The sequence below is a fragment of the Oryx dammah genome, unplaced genomic scaffold (genome assembly GCF_014754425.2).
Source record: "Oryx dammah isolate SB20612 unplaced genomic scaffold, SCBI_Odam_1.1 HiC_scaffold_2, whole genome shotgun sequence".
NCBI classification, from domain to species: Eukaryota; Metazoa; Chordata; class Mammalia; order Artiodactyla; family Bovidae; genus Oryx; species Oryx dammah.
In genome coordinates, this window is record NW_024070186.1 from 99,510,701 (window position 1) to 99,531,514 (window position 20,814).

General features: G+C 37.1%; 1 protein-coding gene across 1 annotated transcript in view; it reads left to right on the top strand.

Annotated features, from left to right (window-relative positions):
* The window catches only part of SLC9C1 (solute carrier family 9 member C1), a 108,621-nt gene that overhangs the window by 63,777 nt on the left and 24,030 nt on the right, over nucleotides 1–20,814 (top strand). Inside the window, exons 14-18 of the mRNA XM_040265653.1 lie at nucleotides 6,963–7,158; nucleotides 11,745–11,933; nucleotides 13,002–13,151; nucleotides 16,084–16,135; nucleotides 17,728–17,876. Of these exons, the coding sequence (XP_040121587.1) occupies nucleotides 6,963–7,158; nucleotides 11,745–11,933; nucleotides 13,002–13,151; nucleotides 16,084–16,135; nucleotides 17,728–17,876 (736 nt within the window). The remainder of the gene's footprint in view (nucleotides 1–6,962; nucleotides 7,159–11,744; nucleotides 11,934–13,001; nucleotides 13,152–16,083; nucleotides 16,136–17,727; nucleotides 17,877–20,814) is intronic.

Sequence of the window (20,814 nt, forward strand, 5' to 3'; positions counted from 1 at the left end):
CTACTAGAAAACAAAAAAATATAGAAAGTCAATGAAAAAAATATTACAAAAAAAAAAACCCATTACAAGTATAACGAAATAATAGGAAAAAGTAATGAAATGAAATCTGAATGCTTAAACAAAATAAAACCTGCAAAGATTAATTAGACAAGTCTTTAGTTAGGTTGATTGAGAAAAAGGAGAAATAAATATTAGGGATGAAACAATCATACTTACAACTAGTGTACAGATACTAAAATTCATAAGGAAATATCACAACTTTATACCAGCCATTTGAAAACTGATGAATAATTTCTTAAGAAAATAAAAACTTGTGGAAAAAAAATCTTAAACGAGTCTATGACCATTAAAGAAAGTGAGTTAGTATAGTCTGTCCATTCTATTTTACAAAATAAAAGCAGGCTTCCCAGGTGGCTCAGATGGTAAAGAAGCTGCCTGAAATGCAGGAGACCTGTGTTTGATCCCAGGGTTGAGAAGATTCCCTGGAGAAGGGAATGGCTACCCACCCCAGTATTCTTCCCTGGAGAAAAAAAAAAAAAATTAATTTATTGAAGAAACACCAAACTGTTTTCCACAGTTGCTAGATAATTGTGAAATCAGGAAATGTGAGTCCATCTACCTTACTTTTCCTTTTCAAGATGGGTATAGCTATTCAGGATTCCTTGCAATTCCATATGAATTTTAGGATTAGCTTGTCTGGTTATGCACATAAAAAGTTTCATTTGGATTTTCATAAGGATTGCTGCTAACTTGTAAATTGTCATCTTAAAATATTAAACTTTCTGATTTATGAAATAGAATGGCTTTTCATTTATTTAGATCTTAATTCCTGTTAGAAATGTCTTATAATTTTCAGTGTACATGTCTTTAGTAAAATTTAATCTTATGTATTTTTATACTATTTTAAATAAAATTTTGTTCCTTATTTCATTTTTTGTACTGTCCATTTCTCGTGTATAGAAATACAAATCATTTCTGTATATTGATCTTGTATCTTGAAGCTTTGCTGAATTCATTTAATAGTTTTAGTTATTTTTTGTGAATTCTCTAGCATTTTCTATATTTAAGATCCTGTCATTGAGAAATAATTTTACTTCTTCCTTTCCAATTGGGATGTCTTTTCTTTACTTAGATTCAAGAGGTTTTCCTCTTTTCAAGAGAAGTATCAATAAATACACAATGATTCTTTTAAAGTCTTCAATAGTGACTTAAGGTGCAACTATCTGAGTAATTATTTCTGATGATGTGACAAAGAAATGGAGATTCGAAAAACTAGGATTTATAGTCAATCTACCTTTTAGGCTGTCTCTTAAGTATCATTCATCTCACAGTAGGTCATACAGATTCTGGAGTCAGGTGGCTTAATTTAGAATCCGAGTCTTTATTAAATCATTTATTAGCTGAAGGAGCTTTACAGGTCTGTCTTTTCACTTGAAAAATGGGAAGTAATATCTATGTCATATTCTGAAAGCTAACTGATATAGTTAAAGCATTTGACAGAGTAACTAGTATAAGCTAGTTGAGTTCTCCTTTTCCTACCTTACAGGATTGTTGTAAAGATTACATAAATTGTGTGTGTAGAAGCACTTAGTCCAGAGAATAATGATAGCTAAGCACTTAAATATTAGCATTTACTGGTAAGTGCTAAATAGTGTTCGATTAAAAATTGATTCTTTAGCCAATGGATGAAGTCACTATCAAAAATGAACAAGCACACTAGAAAAGAAATAATCATGAAAGTGAATCAGCAGAAATAACAGCAGCAGATTTATATCCCTAAGATTTCAGTTATTAAAATTATTCAATATGGACTATAAGTATTACTGAAATGTTGAAATTAGCAAGTGATGGAACCACAAACATGAGCAAGGTCAATCACCAAAAGAAAATGAACAGAAAAATGGAAAATGCATATAATTCCTAAAATTAAAAATTCAGCTTAAGTTTTCAGAATTAAAAGATAATACGTTTGTGTGCTTAGTCACTCAGTTGTGCCCGATTCTTTGGGATCCCATGTAGTCCACCAGGCTCCTCTCTCCACTGAATTTCCCAGGCAAGAATACTGCAGCAGGTTGCCATTTCCTGCTCCAAGGGATCTTTCTGACCCAGGGATGGAACCAACATCTCCTGCATTGGCAGGCAGATTCTTTACCACTGAGCCACCTGATATATCTAATTGGAGGGATGAAGGTAGAGCTGTTCAATGACAATAAACGCAGGGCCTCTGTATCAGTGCTGGGCCTCTGACAGGAAAAGATCAGGACTATGAGATCTGAAGCGGTGACACTTGGGTGGGCAAACCTGAGAATCTTGAACTTCCGCATTCTCGTGAACAGCCTGGCTTGACAGAAGTAGCCACCTCTCTTCTGCTGGAGAACAATAACCTTGTATCACCTTGAAGTGCTGCAAAGACATCATGAAATAAAGCTTATTCTTAGTTTCTACCATCTTTCATTGCTTCCATGGTAATTACCCAGGTCAAGTCTCAACATAGCTGGAGGGGAAAATGTAGTGGCTGCTTCAGGAAGAGTCAGTTCAGTTCTGTTCAGTTGGGTCGCTCAGTCATGTCTGACTCTTTGCGACCCCATGAATCCCAGCATGCCAGGCCTCCCTGTCCATCACCATCTCCCGGAGTTCACTCAAACTCACGTCCATCGAGTCAGTGATGCCATCCAGCCATCTCATCCTTGGCCGTCCCCTTTTCCTCCTGCCCCCAATCCCTCCCAGCATCAGAGTCTTTTCCAATGAGTCAACTCTTCACATGAGGTGGCCAAAGTACTGGAGCTTCAGCTTTAGCATCATTCCTTCCAAAGAAATCCCAGGGCTGATCTCCTTCAGAATGGACTGGTTGGATCTCCTTGTAGTCCAAGGGACTCTCAAGAGTCTTCTCCATCACCACAGTTCAAAAGCATCAATTCTTCGGTGCTCAGCTTTCTTCACAGTCCAACTCTCACATCCATACATGACCACAGGAAAAGCCATAGCCTTGACTAGATGGACCTTAGTTGGCAAAGTAATGTCTCTGCTTTTGAATATGCTATCTAGGTTGGTCATAACTTTTCTTCCAAGGAGTAAGCATCTCTTAATTTCATGGCTGCAGTCACCATCTGCAGTGATTTTGGAGCCCAAAAAATTAAAGTCTGACACTGTTTCCCCATCTATTTGCCATGAAGTGATGGGACCAGATGCCATGATCTTCATTTTCTGAAAGTTGAGCTTTAAGCCAACTTTTTCACTCTCCTCTTTCACTGTCATCAAGAGGCTTTTTCATTCCTCTTCACTTTCTGCCATAAGGGTGGTGTCATCTGCATATCTGAGGTTATTGATATTTCTCCCGGCAATCTTGATTCCAGCTTGTGCTTCTTCTAACCCAGCGTTTCTCGTGATGTACTCTGCATAGAAGTTAAATAAGCAGGGTGACAGTATACAGCCTTGACATACTCCTTTTCCTACTTGGAACCAGTCTATTGTTCCATGTCCAGTTCTAAGTATTGCTTCCTGACCTGCATACAGGTTTCTCAAGAGGCAGGTCAGGTGGTCTGGTATTCCCATCTCTTTCAGAATTTTCCACAGTTTTTGTGATCCACACAGTCAAAGGCTTTGGCATAGTCAATAAAGCAGAAATAGATGTTTTTCTGCAACTCTCTTGCTTTTTTCATGATCCAGCGGATGTTGGCAATTTGATCTCTGGTTCCTCTGCCTTTTCTAAAACCAGCTTGAACATCAGGAAGTTCACGGTTCACATATTGCTGAAGCCTGGCTTGGAGAATTTTGAGCATTACTTTACTAGTGTGTGAGATGAGTGCAATTGTGTGGTAGTTTGAGCATTCTTTGGCATTGAAGAGTACAACTTATCAACTGAAAGAATTACAGGACTTGACTGATATCAGTAAATACTAATAGAACAAATAAGGGAATGGATCTTGAGGATACTGGACCAGAGGGCTGCAACATAAGGCCAGATTGGGAAGAAATTTATTGGCACAGAGTTCTTAGCCATAATTCAGTTTTCAACATTCTGCTGAGGACATTTGGAGCTGGTGCAATTTTATTCCTGAGGTGATTCTTGTTTGGAAGAAGAATCTTGATTCTTGGAAAGAAGGTTATGACAAACCAGATAACATATTAAAAAGCAAAGACAAGACTTCCCTGGTGGTCCAGTGGTTAAGAATTCCACCTGCCAATGCAGGGGACACGGGTTCAGTCCCTGTTGTAGGAAGACTCCACATGCTGCAGGACAACTAAGCCTATGAGCCACAACTACTGAGCCTGCAAGCCCTAGATAGAGCCCATGTTCTGCAACAAGAGAAGCCACTGCAATGAGAAGCCCAAGCACTGCAACAAAGAGTAGCCACCGCTCACCACAATTGGAGAAAGCCTGCCTGCAGCAACAAAGACCCAGAGCAGCCAAAAGAAAATAAATAAAATTTAAACAAAAAAAGCAAAGACATCTCTTTGCTGACAAAGGTCTGTATTGTCAAAGCTATGGTTTCTCCAGTTATCATGCACAGATGTAAGAGTTGAACCATAAAGAAGGCTGAACACCAAAGAACTGATGCATTCAAATTGTGGTGCTGGAGAAGACTCAAGAGTCCCTTAGAGAGCAAGGAGAACAAACTCGTCAATCTTAAGGGGACTCAACCCTGAATATTAATTGGAAGGACTGATGCTGAGGCTGAAGCTCCAATACTTTGGCCACCTGATACAAAGAGCCAACGCATTGGAAAAGACCCTGATGCTGGGAAAGACTGAAGGCAAAAGAAGAAAAGGGTGGTAGAGGATGAGATGGTTGAATGGCATCACTGATTCAATGGACATGAACTTGGGTGAACTCTGGGAGATGGTAAGGGAAAGAGAGGTCTGGCTTGCTGCAGTCCATGGGGTCTCAAAGAGTCTGACATGACTTAGCAACTGAACAACAACATACCTGATAAGGTTTAGTATCCAAAATATATAAGGAATTCATACATTGACTAGCAAAAAACAAGCAATCCAATTAAAAATGGTCAGAGGAACTGAATAGACATTTTATCAAAGAGGACATATAAAACATCAATGCAAACATGAAAAGGTGCTTAATGTCACTAATCACCAGGGAAGTACAAATCCAAATCACAATGAAATATCATCTCATACCTGTTAGAATGCCTATCATAAAAAAAAAAAGAAGTATTGGCAAGAACATGAAAAAGAGGGAACCATGATACACCGTTGGTGGGAATGTAAACTGGTACAGCCACTGTGGAAAACAGTATGGAGCTTCCTCAAATAATTAAAAATGAAGCTATTATATGATCTAGCAGTCCCATTTCTGGGTATATATCTAAAAGAAATAAAAACAACATATCAGAAAGAAATCTGCAATCATATTTTATAGTAACATTATTCATAATAGTTAAAATATAAAAATAAACTATCCACCAACGGATGAATGGATAAAGAAAATACAGTGGAGAAAGAAGGAATTTTTGTCACTTGTGACAATACGGTTGGATTGTGACAGTTCTATGCTAAATATAAGTTATACCAAAAAAGACAAATCCTGCATGGTATCACTTTTATGTTGACTCTAAAAATAAGTAAAATGAAATGAAATAATAGATTTTTTAAAGTCAACTAATAGAAACAGAGAGTAGAAAAAGAGGCTACCAGAGCTGAGAGTTTAGGGAAATTGAGATTAGTAAAAGGTTACAAACTTTCAGCTATAAGGTGAATAAGATCTGAAGATGTAATGTAAGACATGGTGACTATAACTGAGAAAAGAATTTAGTCATACCTCAAAATAGTCACACATCATATGAGGTGATGGATGTATCAATTAACTAAATGGGAGGAATCCTTTCACAAAGTATATGTATATTAAGCCACTAGGATAGACAGTTTCAATATCTACAATTTTACATATCAGCTATACTTCAATAGGACTGAACTTTTTAAAAAAGAAAACAAAAACAGTCTGAAGAGACAGCTGAGAGGGAAGTGTTACTTTGACGTTAACAAGGCTTACATTCTATGGGTCTCCCTCTCTCTGGCACTGCCTGAGACTGGAGGATTTTTGCAATTTGATGACAGGATCATATATGCATTTATGATTTATCTCATTTTTATTAAATAGGGATCCAAATCATAAAGATTGTAAAAATTTCAGGTCCTGCATAACACGGGTCTAACTTTAAGAATAACGAAGTAATCAGCACTCACCTGCTCTTTAGTCAATAATTGATTAATCATTTTGTTTGAGTTTCAGCAATAATAGTGCATTATTATACTACTTGAATAATTTAAAAATAAAATTAAAACTCCATAAAGTAAGTCCTTTCACCCACAATTCTACTCTATAGCATACTCAGTATAAAAATAATTTTTCAAAGCATGTATGTTAATTTAAAGTTTTTGATAAAATGTGGACCTACCCTGTTTCACTCCCACACATATTAGGATTTGTGCCAGATTATATGCCTTGACAAGGAAAAATGCTCATGATCCATTGCTAAGCAGGTTATAGAACAATATACATGATATAGTTCTTTTTGCATTCATAATGATTATATAAACAAAAATATTGGAACAATATTAAAACTGGTAATAGTAGCCATCTCTGAGAAGTGTATTGATTAGAAAGTGGGAGAGATTTTTTTTTATTAATACCTCTAGTTTGAATTATCTCTGTTTTATGATCTGAAGTATTTCTACTAAAAGTATAAGTAAAACTGAATGAGAGGTGAGGAAAGAAGGAGAGAAAGAGGGGAAACTAGCCTGAGGATATTTACAGAGGAGGAAATTAAAGGACCAGTATCTGAAGTAGAATGCCAGCAAGTGTAGTAGTGACGGCTACTTCTCAGAATTAAGCTGGGCTTTGTGGCTATTGATGATTAGATCAGGACTGAGTATATGATGAAATTAATTCAGTGTAATTATTTTATCAGATAAAACTATCTCTTTTTTAAACTTTTTTTTTGCAGACATTGCTTTCTTCGTGCATGCCATAAAATAGTATTTACTGATGAATTTGAGTACATCGGATACCTTGTTATACTAATGAATATGTTTCCCATTATAATTTCTTGTATATCTGTGTTAAACGATATCTATGAGACAGAATTAGTATATGCTAACTACTCGTTTCTTGCATTTTATATCATGGAGGCACTACTTAAGGTAAAGCTAAATGTGCTTGTGTGTGTGTGTGTGGTATGTCTAACAGGGAGGTTTCATAACTTCAGTTTTTACCCTAGCTGCACAGACAGTTTTCTATAGGATTGTATAAAATTCTCCCTCACTCCTCAAACAAACTTTATTTTTTAAAGGTGATTTTTACGGTGACAATAATAAATATTCATACTTTAAGGACTGATTTTGTATTTGTAAATGTTCAAATAATGTGTGTCAAAGAAGTGCAGAGTGAGTTACAAGGGTACTGCCAATGTCCTTCAGCAAAGTGGTGAGCACCTGGATTTGTTTTAAATTTATTTTTATACTAGATAAATAAACAGATAAGTAGACTGACAGAGATTCATTTATACTTAAAAAACGTTTCATAGTTTGATTTTTTTAATTTAGTGTAAAGATAGCTGTTAAATGATGGAAATATATGTCCACAGTATTGTGTTTTATGGGGCTTCCCCAAGGGCTCAGCCGTAAAGAATCCACCTGCCAATGTGGGAGACATGGGCTCAATCCTTGTGTTGGGAAGATTCCCTGGGGAGGAAAATAACAACCCACTTCCGTATTCTTGTGCCTGGGAAATCCCATGGCCAGAGGAGTCTGGCAGTCCACTCCATGGGGTCACAAAGAATCAGACACAACTTAGTGATTAAACAACAACAACAAATTGTGTCATATGGATCAAACTGTATATAAAATATTTTTATCCAGATGATTTAAATTGAGGAATTAAATTTGATATTTGGACAAAATGGATGAATCTCAAATCATAACTGGAAAATTAAAATACTAAAGCTATGATTACTGGGGAGGAGTGGAATGGATTCACATTAAATCATTGTATGTAATAAATTTCAACTAGCTGGAAAAACCATAAGAGATGTCACAGAGTTAAGAAAAAATAAAGCAATTAGAGTTAGCATTAGTACTAGGGTGAGGATGAGAGTAAAGTGTTCCCTAAAATCATTTAATATGCACTATAGTGGAAAGAACAATGAGCCCAGATGCGGACCTGAGTTGGGTTTTGGCTTTCTCCAACAAAATCCTAGCTGTTCACCAAGTCACTAAACTTTTTTCAGCTTCAGTTTCTTCTTCTGTAAAATATCAAGGCTGGCCTAAATCCTCATAGCTGAGAGGACACTCCCAACTGTTCAATCCTGTGTTTGCCTCTCCTTTCTGTTTGACTCAAGATTCATCTTCACTGCCCAGTTTACAAACTTGCCTTCACTTATTTTCTTTGCCCTTTTTTCTATTTAGTTCAGTTCTTCCCCCTTTGTAGTATGCCTTTTAAAATATTCATTATATCAGCAACGACAATAATGAACGATCACTGAGGTGCCAGGTATCACTGCAATTATAACATTTCAAATCCTTGTTTACAGTTTAATGTGGATATTATGTCTTGCGTTTTACAGATGAGGGACCTGAGTCTCTGAGAAGTTTTGTAACTTGTTTAAGGTCACACAGCTAATGAAGAGGAGAGTTGGGATCCAATCCCTCAAAGTTTGTGTTCTTTCTTATATATAATTCTGCCTTAAACTTTCTTTCTCATATTTTCAAACTTTTCCCCAAGATTCCTCAGCCTATCAGAGTAATGAATCTTTTAAAACTTTCTCAGAGGAAGGATAATCACTCTTCTGCATTGGAGTGCCAGAAGCTTTAACAACTTTATATTTGATAGATCTCTCTTCCTTTGAAGCCTGTGCTATTATTTTATACCAAGCTCTTCCTCTCCTATGGCTGTATTCTCGTGTGTGTGTGTGTGTGTGTGTGTGTGTGTGTTAGCAGCTCACTCATGTCCAACTCTGCAACCCCATGGACTGTAGCCCACAGGTTCCTCTGTCTATGGAATTCTCCCAGCAAGAATACTGGAGTGGGTTGCCATTCCCTTCTCCAGGGGATCTTCTCAGTCCAGGGATCAAAGCCCCCTTTCCTGTGCCTCCTGCATTGCAGGCAAACTCTTTACCATCTGAGCCTCCAGGGAAGCCCGAGTGGCTGTATTCTTTGACCTCCAAATAACTCCTTCATGTTTCTGAATACTTGGTATCTTAGATAAAGTCTTACTATTTATAGCAGTTCTTTCAAGCTCCTAAAAAAAGAACTCACCTATACTCTGTTGCAACAAGAAGGAAATGAGACTTACAGTAGCTAAATTGTGTCTTGCACAGGACCTCACAAGACCAGGATCTGATCTTCTGCTCCCTAGATTCAGAAATTGACTTTCCTCAGCCTGGCCAAATGAGAGCACACTCGAGAGAAATGACCCTATACCATTAAACCCTCTACCACTTGACTGTTTACAAACAAGTATGACAATTTCTTTGGCCACCTGATGCAAAAACTGACTCATTGGAAAAGACCCTAATGCTGGGAAAGATTGAAGGCAGCAGGAGAAGGGGACAACAGAGGATGAGATAGTTTGACGGCATCACTGACTTGATAGACATGAGTTTGAGTAGACTCTGGGAATTGGTGATGGATAGGGAAGCCTGGTGTGCTGTGGTCCATGAGGTCACAGAGTCGGACACAACTGAGTGACTGAACTGAACTAATGACATTTTCTTAATTTACAATGAAGCTTTTGCTCTCCCTGGCATAAATATGTCTATCTCTTTCACTTTCTCTGAATTATAGTGAGTAGGAGGATCAGGTTGCTAAAAAAGACAAATTAATCAAAATTACAAATTAGTATATTAAGTATTATGATAAAGAAATACACAGGGTGCTATTGGGAAACACGGGAATTTCTTATACAGAATAGTAGAGTCAGAGAAACAAGTCTATTAAGGAAAGGAGATGCTTGAGTTGAACTTTGAATAATGAATAGGAGTAAACGTAGAGACTGAACATGTGAGTATGGAGCAGAATAGACAACAGGAACAAAGGAAAACTCAGAAGTGACAATGTGACACACACAAGGAACCCTATTCCTAAGGACAGGAGCTTAGAGATGGGTTGATCAGGATGAAGACTGGAGAGATGGTATATCTGCGTGGAGGATATGGAAAATAAAACAAAAGGCACAGACATAAACTATAAGATAGAGCCTCATGGGCCAGGCTGTCTCAGTCACTTCTCTGGCATCAACTACCATTCATAGTCTCATGACTCCCAAACTTAGGTCTCCTGCTTGGATTTTGTTCAGAGCCTCAGATCATATAGACAACTGATGATTGGGTCTCTACAACAAAACAACACCTCAAATAATTTATTCAAAATAAATTTATCATCTCTAAACCTATTCTTCCTTCAAAGTTCCACTGGAAATCTAATTTCCCAGGCTGGAATCCACGATCATTTTTGACTGTTCCCACTCTCTTAGTTACAGTTATTGTTCTTCAGTCACTAAGTCCTGTCTGACTCTTTGCAACCCCATGGCCTGCAGTACACCAGGCTTCCCTGTCCTTCACTATTTCCTAGAGTTTGCTCAAATTCATGTACATTGAGTTGGTGATGCTATGCAACTGTCTCATCCTCCGTCACCCCCTTCTCCTGCCCTCAGTCTTTCCCAGTATCAAAATATTTTCCAGTGAGTTGACTCTTTGCATCAGGTGGCCAAGGTATTGGAGTTTCAGCTTCAGCATCAGTCCTTCCAGTGAACACTCAGAGTTGATTTCCTTAAGGATTAACTGGTTTGATCTCCTTGCTGTTCAAGGGACTCTCAAGAGTCTTCTCCAGCACAATTTGAACACATCACTTCTTCGGCCCTCAGCCTTCTTATGGTCCAACTCTCACATCTGTACATGACTACTGGAAAAACCATAGCTTTGACTATGTGGACCTTTGCTGGCAAAGTAATGTCTCTGCTTTTTAATATGCTGTCTAGGCTTGTTATAGCTTTTCTTGCAAGGAGCAACATTTTTTAATTTCATGGTTGCAGTCAGCATCCACAGTGACTTGGGCTTCTTTGGAGCCAAAGAAGATAATACTTAACACTGTTTCCACTTTCCCCCCATCTATTTGCCATGAAATGATGAGACCAGATGCTGTGATCTTTGTTTTTTGAATGTTGAGTTTTAAGCCTGCTCTTTCACTCTCCTCTTTCACCCTCTTCAAGAGGCTCTTCAGTTCCTCTTCACTTTCTGCTATTAGAGTGGGTATCATCTGTATATCTGAGGCTGTTTATGTTTCTCCCAGCAATCTTGATTCCAACTTGTGATTCATCCAGCCTGGCATTTTGCATGATGTACTCTGCATAAAAGTTAAATAAACAGGGTGACAATATAGAGCCTTGATGTATTCCTTTCCCAGTTTTGAACCAGTCCATTATTCCATGCCTGATTCTAACTGTTGCTTCTTGACCTGCTTATTTATAGTAAGATTTCAATAAAATATTTTTAAATAAATAAAGAATGAATGAATGAGTAGGTATTTTGAATATTTTCTGTCTTGGAATAGATGCTTCAATGTTTTAACCATTTAATCTCAAGTTGATGTGATCACTTACTAGTATTTCAGACAAGTAGAGTCTTAAGGTAGATCAGAGAAAAACTTAACTATTCATGTTTCAGTTATTATGAAAAATAATGTTGTGAAAGCAAAAACAAATAAGGTAGTACAATTTCTTTTTAAATCAACAGATAGCAGCAATGAGGAAGGAATATTTTTTCCATGCCTGGAATCTATTTGAGCTAACAATTACATTAGTTGGCATCATAGATGTAATGCTGATTGAGACAAATTCCATTAATTATTATATTTTTGATTTGGTACAAACAGCCATCATTATGAAAGTTGTTAGATTTCTTCGCATCCTACGCATTTTGAAGGTAAAGAACTATTAAATCAAGCAGCTTCAAATTTCTCCTAACTACTTTATGAAATATGGATGAAAATCAGCTTACTAGTTTTGTGGTTTCCACTTTATGCTGGGCTGATGTTTATATTTAGATTCTTTTGACAAGTTAAGTCTCATAACAGATTATATTATAAATATCTAAATTATAGTAGAAATTCATTTAGCACATAAAAGTACAGAAATACTCATCACAGCCTTTCCTTTTAGTAGAAAGCACATGGAAACCCCAAAGTAACATTTATTCTTATGAAGACCTGAAATAAATGATAGGAATTAGCAAAGCAAACCATGTATGTTTGTAGTGACAATGCAAGTAGTATATATTCATACAAATTAAGAAACTGAAAAATACACATTTTGTGTTATATAAACTCATAGTATTATAAAATCACAGCATCTAAAATGACATTTAATTGTCTAATGTGTCTTTCTATAGCAATATAACAAGTAATTACTTTCTGTATGAGTGTGGAGCACTGTGGAGCAAAGACAGGAAAATATAGGGATCGGCCAGTTCTGCTGAAGTTAGGAGACAGACAGTACAGTGGTGACAGATAAGCTGGAGACCTCAGCAAAGAAACAATGAGAAGTTAATTGTGGGGTCAAATAAGGACCATAGTTGTGGTGAGCTCTAACTCAGATGAACTATGAATCATCTAGTGAAAAGTTCAGTGGGAGGTTTAGTAGGTAAAAGTGGCAGTACTTCACAGACAGTCATTTTGTGACCTAAGCCCAGAAGATTAACCACATTGTTTTCCAAGAATAAAACCACTTAAAATATCATGCAGTTCTCTACAATGGAACTAAGTAAAAACTAAAGTCTTAACTTCACATAGGCATCTAATATTATTAGTTATGGGGAAATAGCTCTAGCCACGAAGTTACAGAGATTCTGTGAATAAAATAACTAAGAATCTTGACAAGTTGCTATGGTTACCAGAGAGTATGTCATTTCTTACTACTACCTATTTTAAACTAGCTAACATAAAATCAACCATAATTTGTACAAATTATATTAAATATAGTCTTGTTTTTTCAGCTTGTAACACCAAGGTTGCTGCAAATATTAGATAAAAGGATGAGTCATCAGCTGTCCTTTAGATATGCTATACTAAAAGGATATATCCAAGGTGAAGCAGATATAATGACTATAATTGATAAGATTGCAAGTTCTAAACAGGTTAAACAGGTGAGGAAAACCTTAAATACTAAGAAAATGGTTTATTTCCCTCACTCCTCAGTTGCCCTCACCTATCGTTTCTTCTTTCTACATATGTAGAGGTGATCTCTGACTCCTGGTTTGCTGAGAAATTTTTGCAAAAACAGAAACCAATCTACATTTATATTACTCATATCTCCTTACTGAAGTGTCTGTGACACATTAGCAAGTTATGAGGCTCCTCTAGGTCCATCTATGTTTCTGCAAATGAGAGTATTTTCTTCTTATTATGGAGAAGGAAATGGCAATCCACTCCAGCACCCTTGCCTGGAAAATCCCATGGATGGAGGAGCCTGATAGGCTACAGTCTATGGGGTTGCAAAGAGTCAGACACGACTGAGCGACTTCCATTGTGTATATGTGCCACGTAATCTTTATCCATTCATCTGTCAATGGACATTTAGGTTGCTTCCATGTCTTGACTATTGTAAATAGCATTATTCATACCAACCAAAAAGTTGAGACAACCCACATGTCTATCAGCTGATGAACTGATAAATAAAATGTGATGTAATTGCACAATGGAATACTAATATTATTAAGCAATAAAAAGAATGAAGTATCAATACTATAGCATGAATGAACTTTGAAAGCATGCTAACTGAAAGAAGATAGTCACAAAGCACTTATAGTATGATTCAGTATATAAGAAATGTCCAGAACAGGCAAATCTGTACAGACAGAAAATAGACTACTGGTTGCCTATGGCTGGGGGTGGGGGGTGGTTGTAGATGAGGAAGAACTGTAATGGTTATGAAATTTCTTTTTGGAGGATGAAGATGTTTTAAAATTGATTGTGAGGATGATTGCACAATACCATGAATGTATTAAAAACCATCTAATTGATACTTTGAATGAGTAAAAAACAAAAAAACAAGTTATGAACCTCTTGGAGCACACATTTTGGTCCTTTGGGAGCTATCATGAAACCCATGTGCACAAATCAGCTTCTCTGAATGCAAGTTCCAGGATCTATCGGGCTAAGATGTATTAAATAGGAAACACTGGTGGATGATAAGTGATGGCAGGATTGAGCAGACAGACCCTCCTCATAATTTCCAAAGCTCCTTCTGTTTCTCTATATGCTTGATTTTCCACAGTAAATAGTAAAAATGAAGGATGGGGATCTGACAAGTCAAAAGAAGTACCAGTAACTTATTTAGAGGGAAACCATATCTAATTCCCTCATTTTACAGATTGTCAGGGAATGTTTAACAGGAGGATTCCTACGTGTGGTTTCTCACAAGTCCTCTGTTTCTTTTTAAGTGGAACACCACACTGCTCCGAGGAACTGGGGTCATTATGTGAGACAGGCTTGAATCTCCTTTAGTAAACATTCTCTTTACAACAAAACTGCTTAGTCTCAATCCCCTTTCTTGAGATATGGATTGTCTCCTGACCTTGTGGCCATCATCATCCTTTGTTCCCTTGGTAACGGTTACTGTACATTTGGTTTTCTGATCTTTATCATTGACAAAAGAAACTTCTTGTACTACAGCCTATATATACTCACAAAAAAATCATTTAAACACCATTGCTCCATCAGAGCTTGGATCCCCATGTCTCTCTCTCTCTCTTCAGCTGATTCCTTGGAGTGCAGAGACCTGTCTTGCTCACCCTCCTGCCTGGGCTTCTAAGACTCTCTCAAAAAGGCACCCTGTGCCTTCACCCCCACCTCGAGAGGGCGCCCAGCGCCTTTGTGAGAGGCACAAGTCCTGTGTCAGGGACTTTATTGGCTTTCTGAGTAAACCAGGGAGTATCAGCCTCTTTCTCTCTTTCACTTTCTTGTCGCCTCCAGACTGCCAGGTCCCAGTCCATTAAAGGACCCCAACAACAGATGAGAAAAATGAAGCCAAGAAATGAAGCCAATTTAATGATTATGTCCAAAGTCACATACACAACTAGTAAACAGCAAACAGAATGCTAGGGCCTAAGCTCTATATCTTATTTTTCATTTTCTCAGTTGAGTCAGATTAACACTGAAGTGTGCCCATAAGTTTGCCATTGAGTGAAATTAGACAGTCATCAAGATAATTTAGAACATTTTAATGCTATATGTCATATGCCCAAAGTTCTGTAGTTGAGAACATTGAACACTTAATATGTAGTTGAACACAAATCACTGTATCTTTTCTCTCTTCACCACTTGTAACTTTAAAACAACTTTGCTGAATTTTGTTACCTTTTATACTCACTCATACTGAGGATACACAGTAGAAAATACAAAAGAACTTGAATATTTAAGATAGTGGCCAGTTTCAGTCTTCATTTCTGCTCTCACATATTTTGGTTAAAACTTCTATCTCATTTAAGGTTGAAAACCACATGTATTTCCTAAATTCAGAGGTTCTCAAAAACTGAATGGGAAATACCTCACATGCCTGTATTTTTCAGAATCAACAGTATCCTAGAGTAAGTTACTTTAAGAAAAAATATATGACTTACCTTTGGGTTTCTCAAAATCAGCCTAAGTAATGCCACTTCTCATCCTCTCCACCACTCTTGCAGGAGTAAAATAAAATTCATTGCACAAAATTCTCAGGTGGCACTAGTGATAGAGAACCCGCCTGCTAATGCAGGAGACACAAGAGACATGGGTTCAATTCCAGAGTCAGGAAGATCCCCTGGAGGAGGACATGGCAACCCACTCCAGTATTCTTGCCTGAAGAATCCCATGGACAGAGGAGCCTGGCGGGTTACAGTCCATAGCGTTGCAAAGAGTTGGACATGATTGAAGTGACTTGGCACACATGCACAAAATTCAATTCTAATTCCAGAAAAGTTTCCATCATATTTTTCTTTACAGTTATTACTTTATGTAAAAAATTAATCAGTTGCAAATGTAAAGGTTTTTTATACCAGTTTGTTTTCCAATAGGAATAACATTTCTTTTGTTCCATAGATGTTATTAAGGAGGGTAACGAAGAACACAGGACATGCTATGAAAGAACTAGGTAGGTACCTCTCACCTTAAAGATCTAGCATGACCGTCTGTTTATCATCATTCCTTTAGAGAGGAAATGGTTTTGAGAACTAAACTGATCTTTGAGGAGATCTACTTCTTATCAATAATAAAGTGAATATCTCCAACAATCAACATGATCATATCCTTGACTGAATGAGAATAGTGTAATATTACCCCTCCACATTTGTTTTTTATGCCTTATGTGACAATGAAGACCTTTTCATTTGTTATGCATGTACACCCGTGGTGGATTCATGTCAATGTATGGCAAAACCAATACAGAATTGTAAAGTAAAATAAATAAATAAATAAAAAGAAAACACATTAGCAGGCCATGATTGTACATGTCTTTATCATGCTATAAATTCTATTTTCTTCCAAACATACTATCCTGAGCAACACAAGGAAAGAAGTTGTTTTTTTTCTCCATTTGCCACAGAGTTGCCATCTGAGGATTTAGGCTTTTAAATGAATTAAAATTAGAACAGAATCTCATGGAATTGCTGGTTTGGCTGCTAGAAGGCTCAGTGCTCAAACATGACAGCAGCGTGTTCTCTGAATTGTGCCAGGTCATGGTCCTAGTGCAAGACAAATCCTGGGAGTGAGACAGACATCTCTATGGCATAGTGTTTATATGTTCAGAATAGAGAGTTTGGTACCAGATGGTGGACAGTAAAAGAACACAGCAAACCTGCAATGAGCCCAATCGTGAGAGATCTTGCATGGCAGATAGTTGTCAAGCCAGACAAGAGGTCATGACCAAGAAAAACTCCTAAGTGGATGAAACTCTCATGGGCACCCAGGAATCCACATCACATTAGCAGAAGAGCATAGATGGAAGCATCATCTAGATGCCCAGGCAGGATGGGTGGAAATGACCCAGAATGAGGAGAGGACTTGATCAGAAGCCATGTTTAAGCACACAAGCCATCATCAGAAATCTTGATTCAAACAGAATAAAAAATTGGGTCATAAACTTTAGACCTAGAGCCCAGGAGAGCCTCTCAGTGTCTAGTGTGGGTGTATTAGTATAACTGTTAATCCTAGGACTAGGGTTGTCTGTCCTTCTTCATGGGCTTAGACACAGTATGGGCTGCCGACAAGTAAACGTCAGGCTGCTGCTGCTGCTAAGTCGCTTCAGTCATGTCCAACTCTGTGCAACCCCATAGATGGGGCAGCCCACCAGGCTCCCCATCCCTGGGATTCTCTAGGCAAGAATACTGGAGTGGGTTGCCATTTCCTTCTCCAATGCATGAAAGTGAAAAGTCAATGTGAAGTCGTTCAGTCATGTCTGACTCTTCACAATCCCATGGACTGCAGCCTACCAGGCTCCTCTGTCCATGGGATTTTTCAGGCAAGAGTTCTGGAGTGGGGTGCCGTTGCCTTCTCCAAAATGTCAGGCAGAATTCTGCAATTATGGGTAAATTTTGATTGATCGCAGAAGTCTCTTTAGGGAGAGATACATTTCCCTGTGATAAGGGTTGTGCTCCATGGGTTTAGAAAATAAATATTAGCTTACTGTCCACATGAAATATTTAAGCAATTTCCTATTTCATTTGAAAATATTTTGTTATTTTTCAGGCTACTTAGAGTATGATCACCCAGAAATTGCTGTCACTATGAAAACAAAGGAGGAGATTAATGTCATGCTCAGTTTGGCTAAAGAAATTGTTAAAGTTTTCAGATTAAAAGGCATTCTTCATAAAATTGAAGGTTCTGAAATTAATAAGGTATGGTGGAATATTTTCAAAGCAAATATACTTACCTGATAGTCATTTATGATCTTCAAACCTGCTTTCAGTCCTTTCCAATATAGGCCATTTCTGCAATGTAAATATATAACTTAAAATAATTGTCAAAAGAAAAATACCTACCAGAAAAGCTTCCTTCCTGCAACTCTAGTGGTCAACTTTTTCCTTTCTTGCCACAATGAGGGACCACATCTTTCTATGCTTTGTACCCAAAACAAAGGTATAATGAAATCATTCCTCATCCTAGGCTAGACTGGTAATTAGTATGTTCCTGGCAATTATCTGTGACAGTGAAATAATTTTCCCATAGAAACTGTGATTTATAAGAACACTCAATTATAAGGTAAAAATTAATTAAATTTTCTTTCTTCAAGTTGTTTAAATGGTATTGGGAAATGTAGAAAGATAGAGAGGGTCCCAACTCATTCTGTAAGTATAAAATTTATGCCCCAAATCAGGAATAGTATAAGAAAAAAAAGCTATTATACTTGAGAATACATATATAAAACTTTTTATTATAATAGTAGCTAATTGAATCTGGCAGTATAGGTAAAGCATGATATGCTATAACTAAAAAGGTTTTGTCTTCCAAAATACCTATATAACTCACTATTGAGAGATCAAAAAAGACAAGTCACTTGATAAAATTCAACTGTTATTCAGAATGTTCAAAGGCTAATAAAAGAAGTAGCATTCTTAACTAGATAAAGAATATATATTAGAAATATGATGCAAACATTGTATTAGATGGCAAAACATTAAGCAATATTCCCATTAAAGTCAGGAAAAAATAAGAATGAATAGTTCATTCCAAGTAGAGAACGCTGTGTTTGTAGGTCTTAGCAGAAAAACAAAAGGAACTGAAACATGAAAGTTTTGGAGAATGGACAAAACTATTATTGCTTATTGATTGTTTAATCTAAAACCCTGAGAATTAACTTCAAATCAATAATATGGGACCAATGAAATAATTCAACAGGGCTTCCAGAAACAAGATCAACATTAAAAATATTCCACAACTAAAGAAAATGTGGAAAAATATTGTATTCACAGTAGTAATTAGAAACTCTAAATCTTAAGCTGAACTCAAGGTAAACTATATGTAACACACATGTAGCAGGAACTAAAAGGCATATTTAAGCAGGTAGAAAAACAAGTCGCCTTGCAGGACCATGGAAATTATATTATGTGAGGAATAGAAAGAAAAAAATTGAAGAAAAGTGAGCAGAGTCTAAGGGACCAGTGAGAAACCATCAGTGGACCAACATATGCAATGTAGATGTCCCATGAAGACAAGTGGAGAAGGCAATGGCACCCCACTCCAGTACTCTTGCCTGGAGAATCCCATGGACGGAGGAGCCTGGTGGGCTGTAGTCCATGGAGTCGCTGAGAGTCGGACACGACTGAGCGACTTCACTTTCACTTTTCACTTTCATGCACTGGAGAAGGAAATGGCAACCCACTCCAGTGTTCTTGCCTGGAGAATCCCAGGGACGGGGGAGCCTGATGGGCTGCCGTGTATGGGGTCGCGCAGAGTCAGACACGACTGAAGCGACTTAGCAGCAGCAGCAGCAGCAGCAGCATGAAGACGAGAGAGAGAGAGGAAGGAACAGAGAGGAAATTTTAAAAAGTATTGGCTTAAAAGTTTCTAAACTTGATACCAAGCATGAATATTAACATCTAAGAAGCTCAGTGAACTTCAAATAAGATGAACTCAAATAGACCCACACCAAGACATATTATAACCAAATTGCTGAAAGACAGAGAACTTTGAAATCAGCAAAAGATTAAAAAATCATCACATACAAGGGATCCTCAATAAGATCATCATCAGATTTCTCATCAGAAATTTTGGAGACCAGAAGAAAGTGGGCTGATATGTTCAAAGTACTCGAAGAAAAAAAGTAGCCAGCTAAGAGGGCTTCCCAGGTGGCTAAGTGGTAAAGAAGTTCCCTGCCAAGCAGAAAACACAGGTTTGACCCATGGGCTGGAAAGATCCTCTGAAGAAGAAAATAACAACCCACTCCAGTATTCTTGTCTGGGAAATCCCATGGATCCAGGAACCTGGTGGGCTACAGTCCCTGGGGTCACAAAGAGTCAGACACAACTTCGTGACTAAACAGCAGCAGCAAAAATCAACTAAGAACCTTATATCCAGCAAAACTGTCTTTTAGAAGTGAGAGGAAAATGAAGACATTCTCAAACAAACAAAAGCTGAGGGAGTTCATTACCACTATACCTGCCCCGAAAGAAATGCTAAAAGATGTCATGCAGATGGAAATGAAAGGACACTGGATAATAACTCAAATCCATATGAAGAAATAAAAACCTCAATAAAGGTAAGTACATGGGCAATTATTAAAGCTAGTATTGTTGTAATAATGATGCCTGACTCTACTTTTTGTTTTCTACATGATTTAAGACACTAATACATTTTTTAAAGTAACTATTTGTCCAAAAGCTAGCAGTATTATATCTTTGACTTATAATGTTATACTTTGTTTTCTACATAATTGAAGAGATGAAAACATTTTAAAATATTCATTTATGTTTTGGATAGACAACATACAAAGATGTAATTTTGTGACATCAACTACAAGGGGTAAGGATGGAACTGTTAAAGGAACAGAGTTTTGTATGTTATGGGAGTTAAACTGGTATAAATTCAAATTAGAGAGTTATATTTTAGGATGCTAAATGTAATCCCCATGGTAATAAAAAGGAAAATAACTAAAAAATTACATAAAAATAGGCAAGAAGGGAGTTTCTAGTGTTTCACTAAAGAAAAATTAACTAAATACAGAAGACAGTAATACAGAAAATGAGAGGCAAAGAAAGATACAAGATAATGATAAGACAGTCCACAAGAAAAGTAGAGGATATTTTCAAAATAAATATATCCAACAAAGGGCTTATT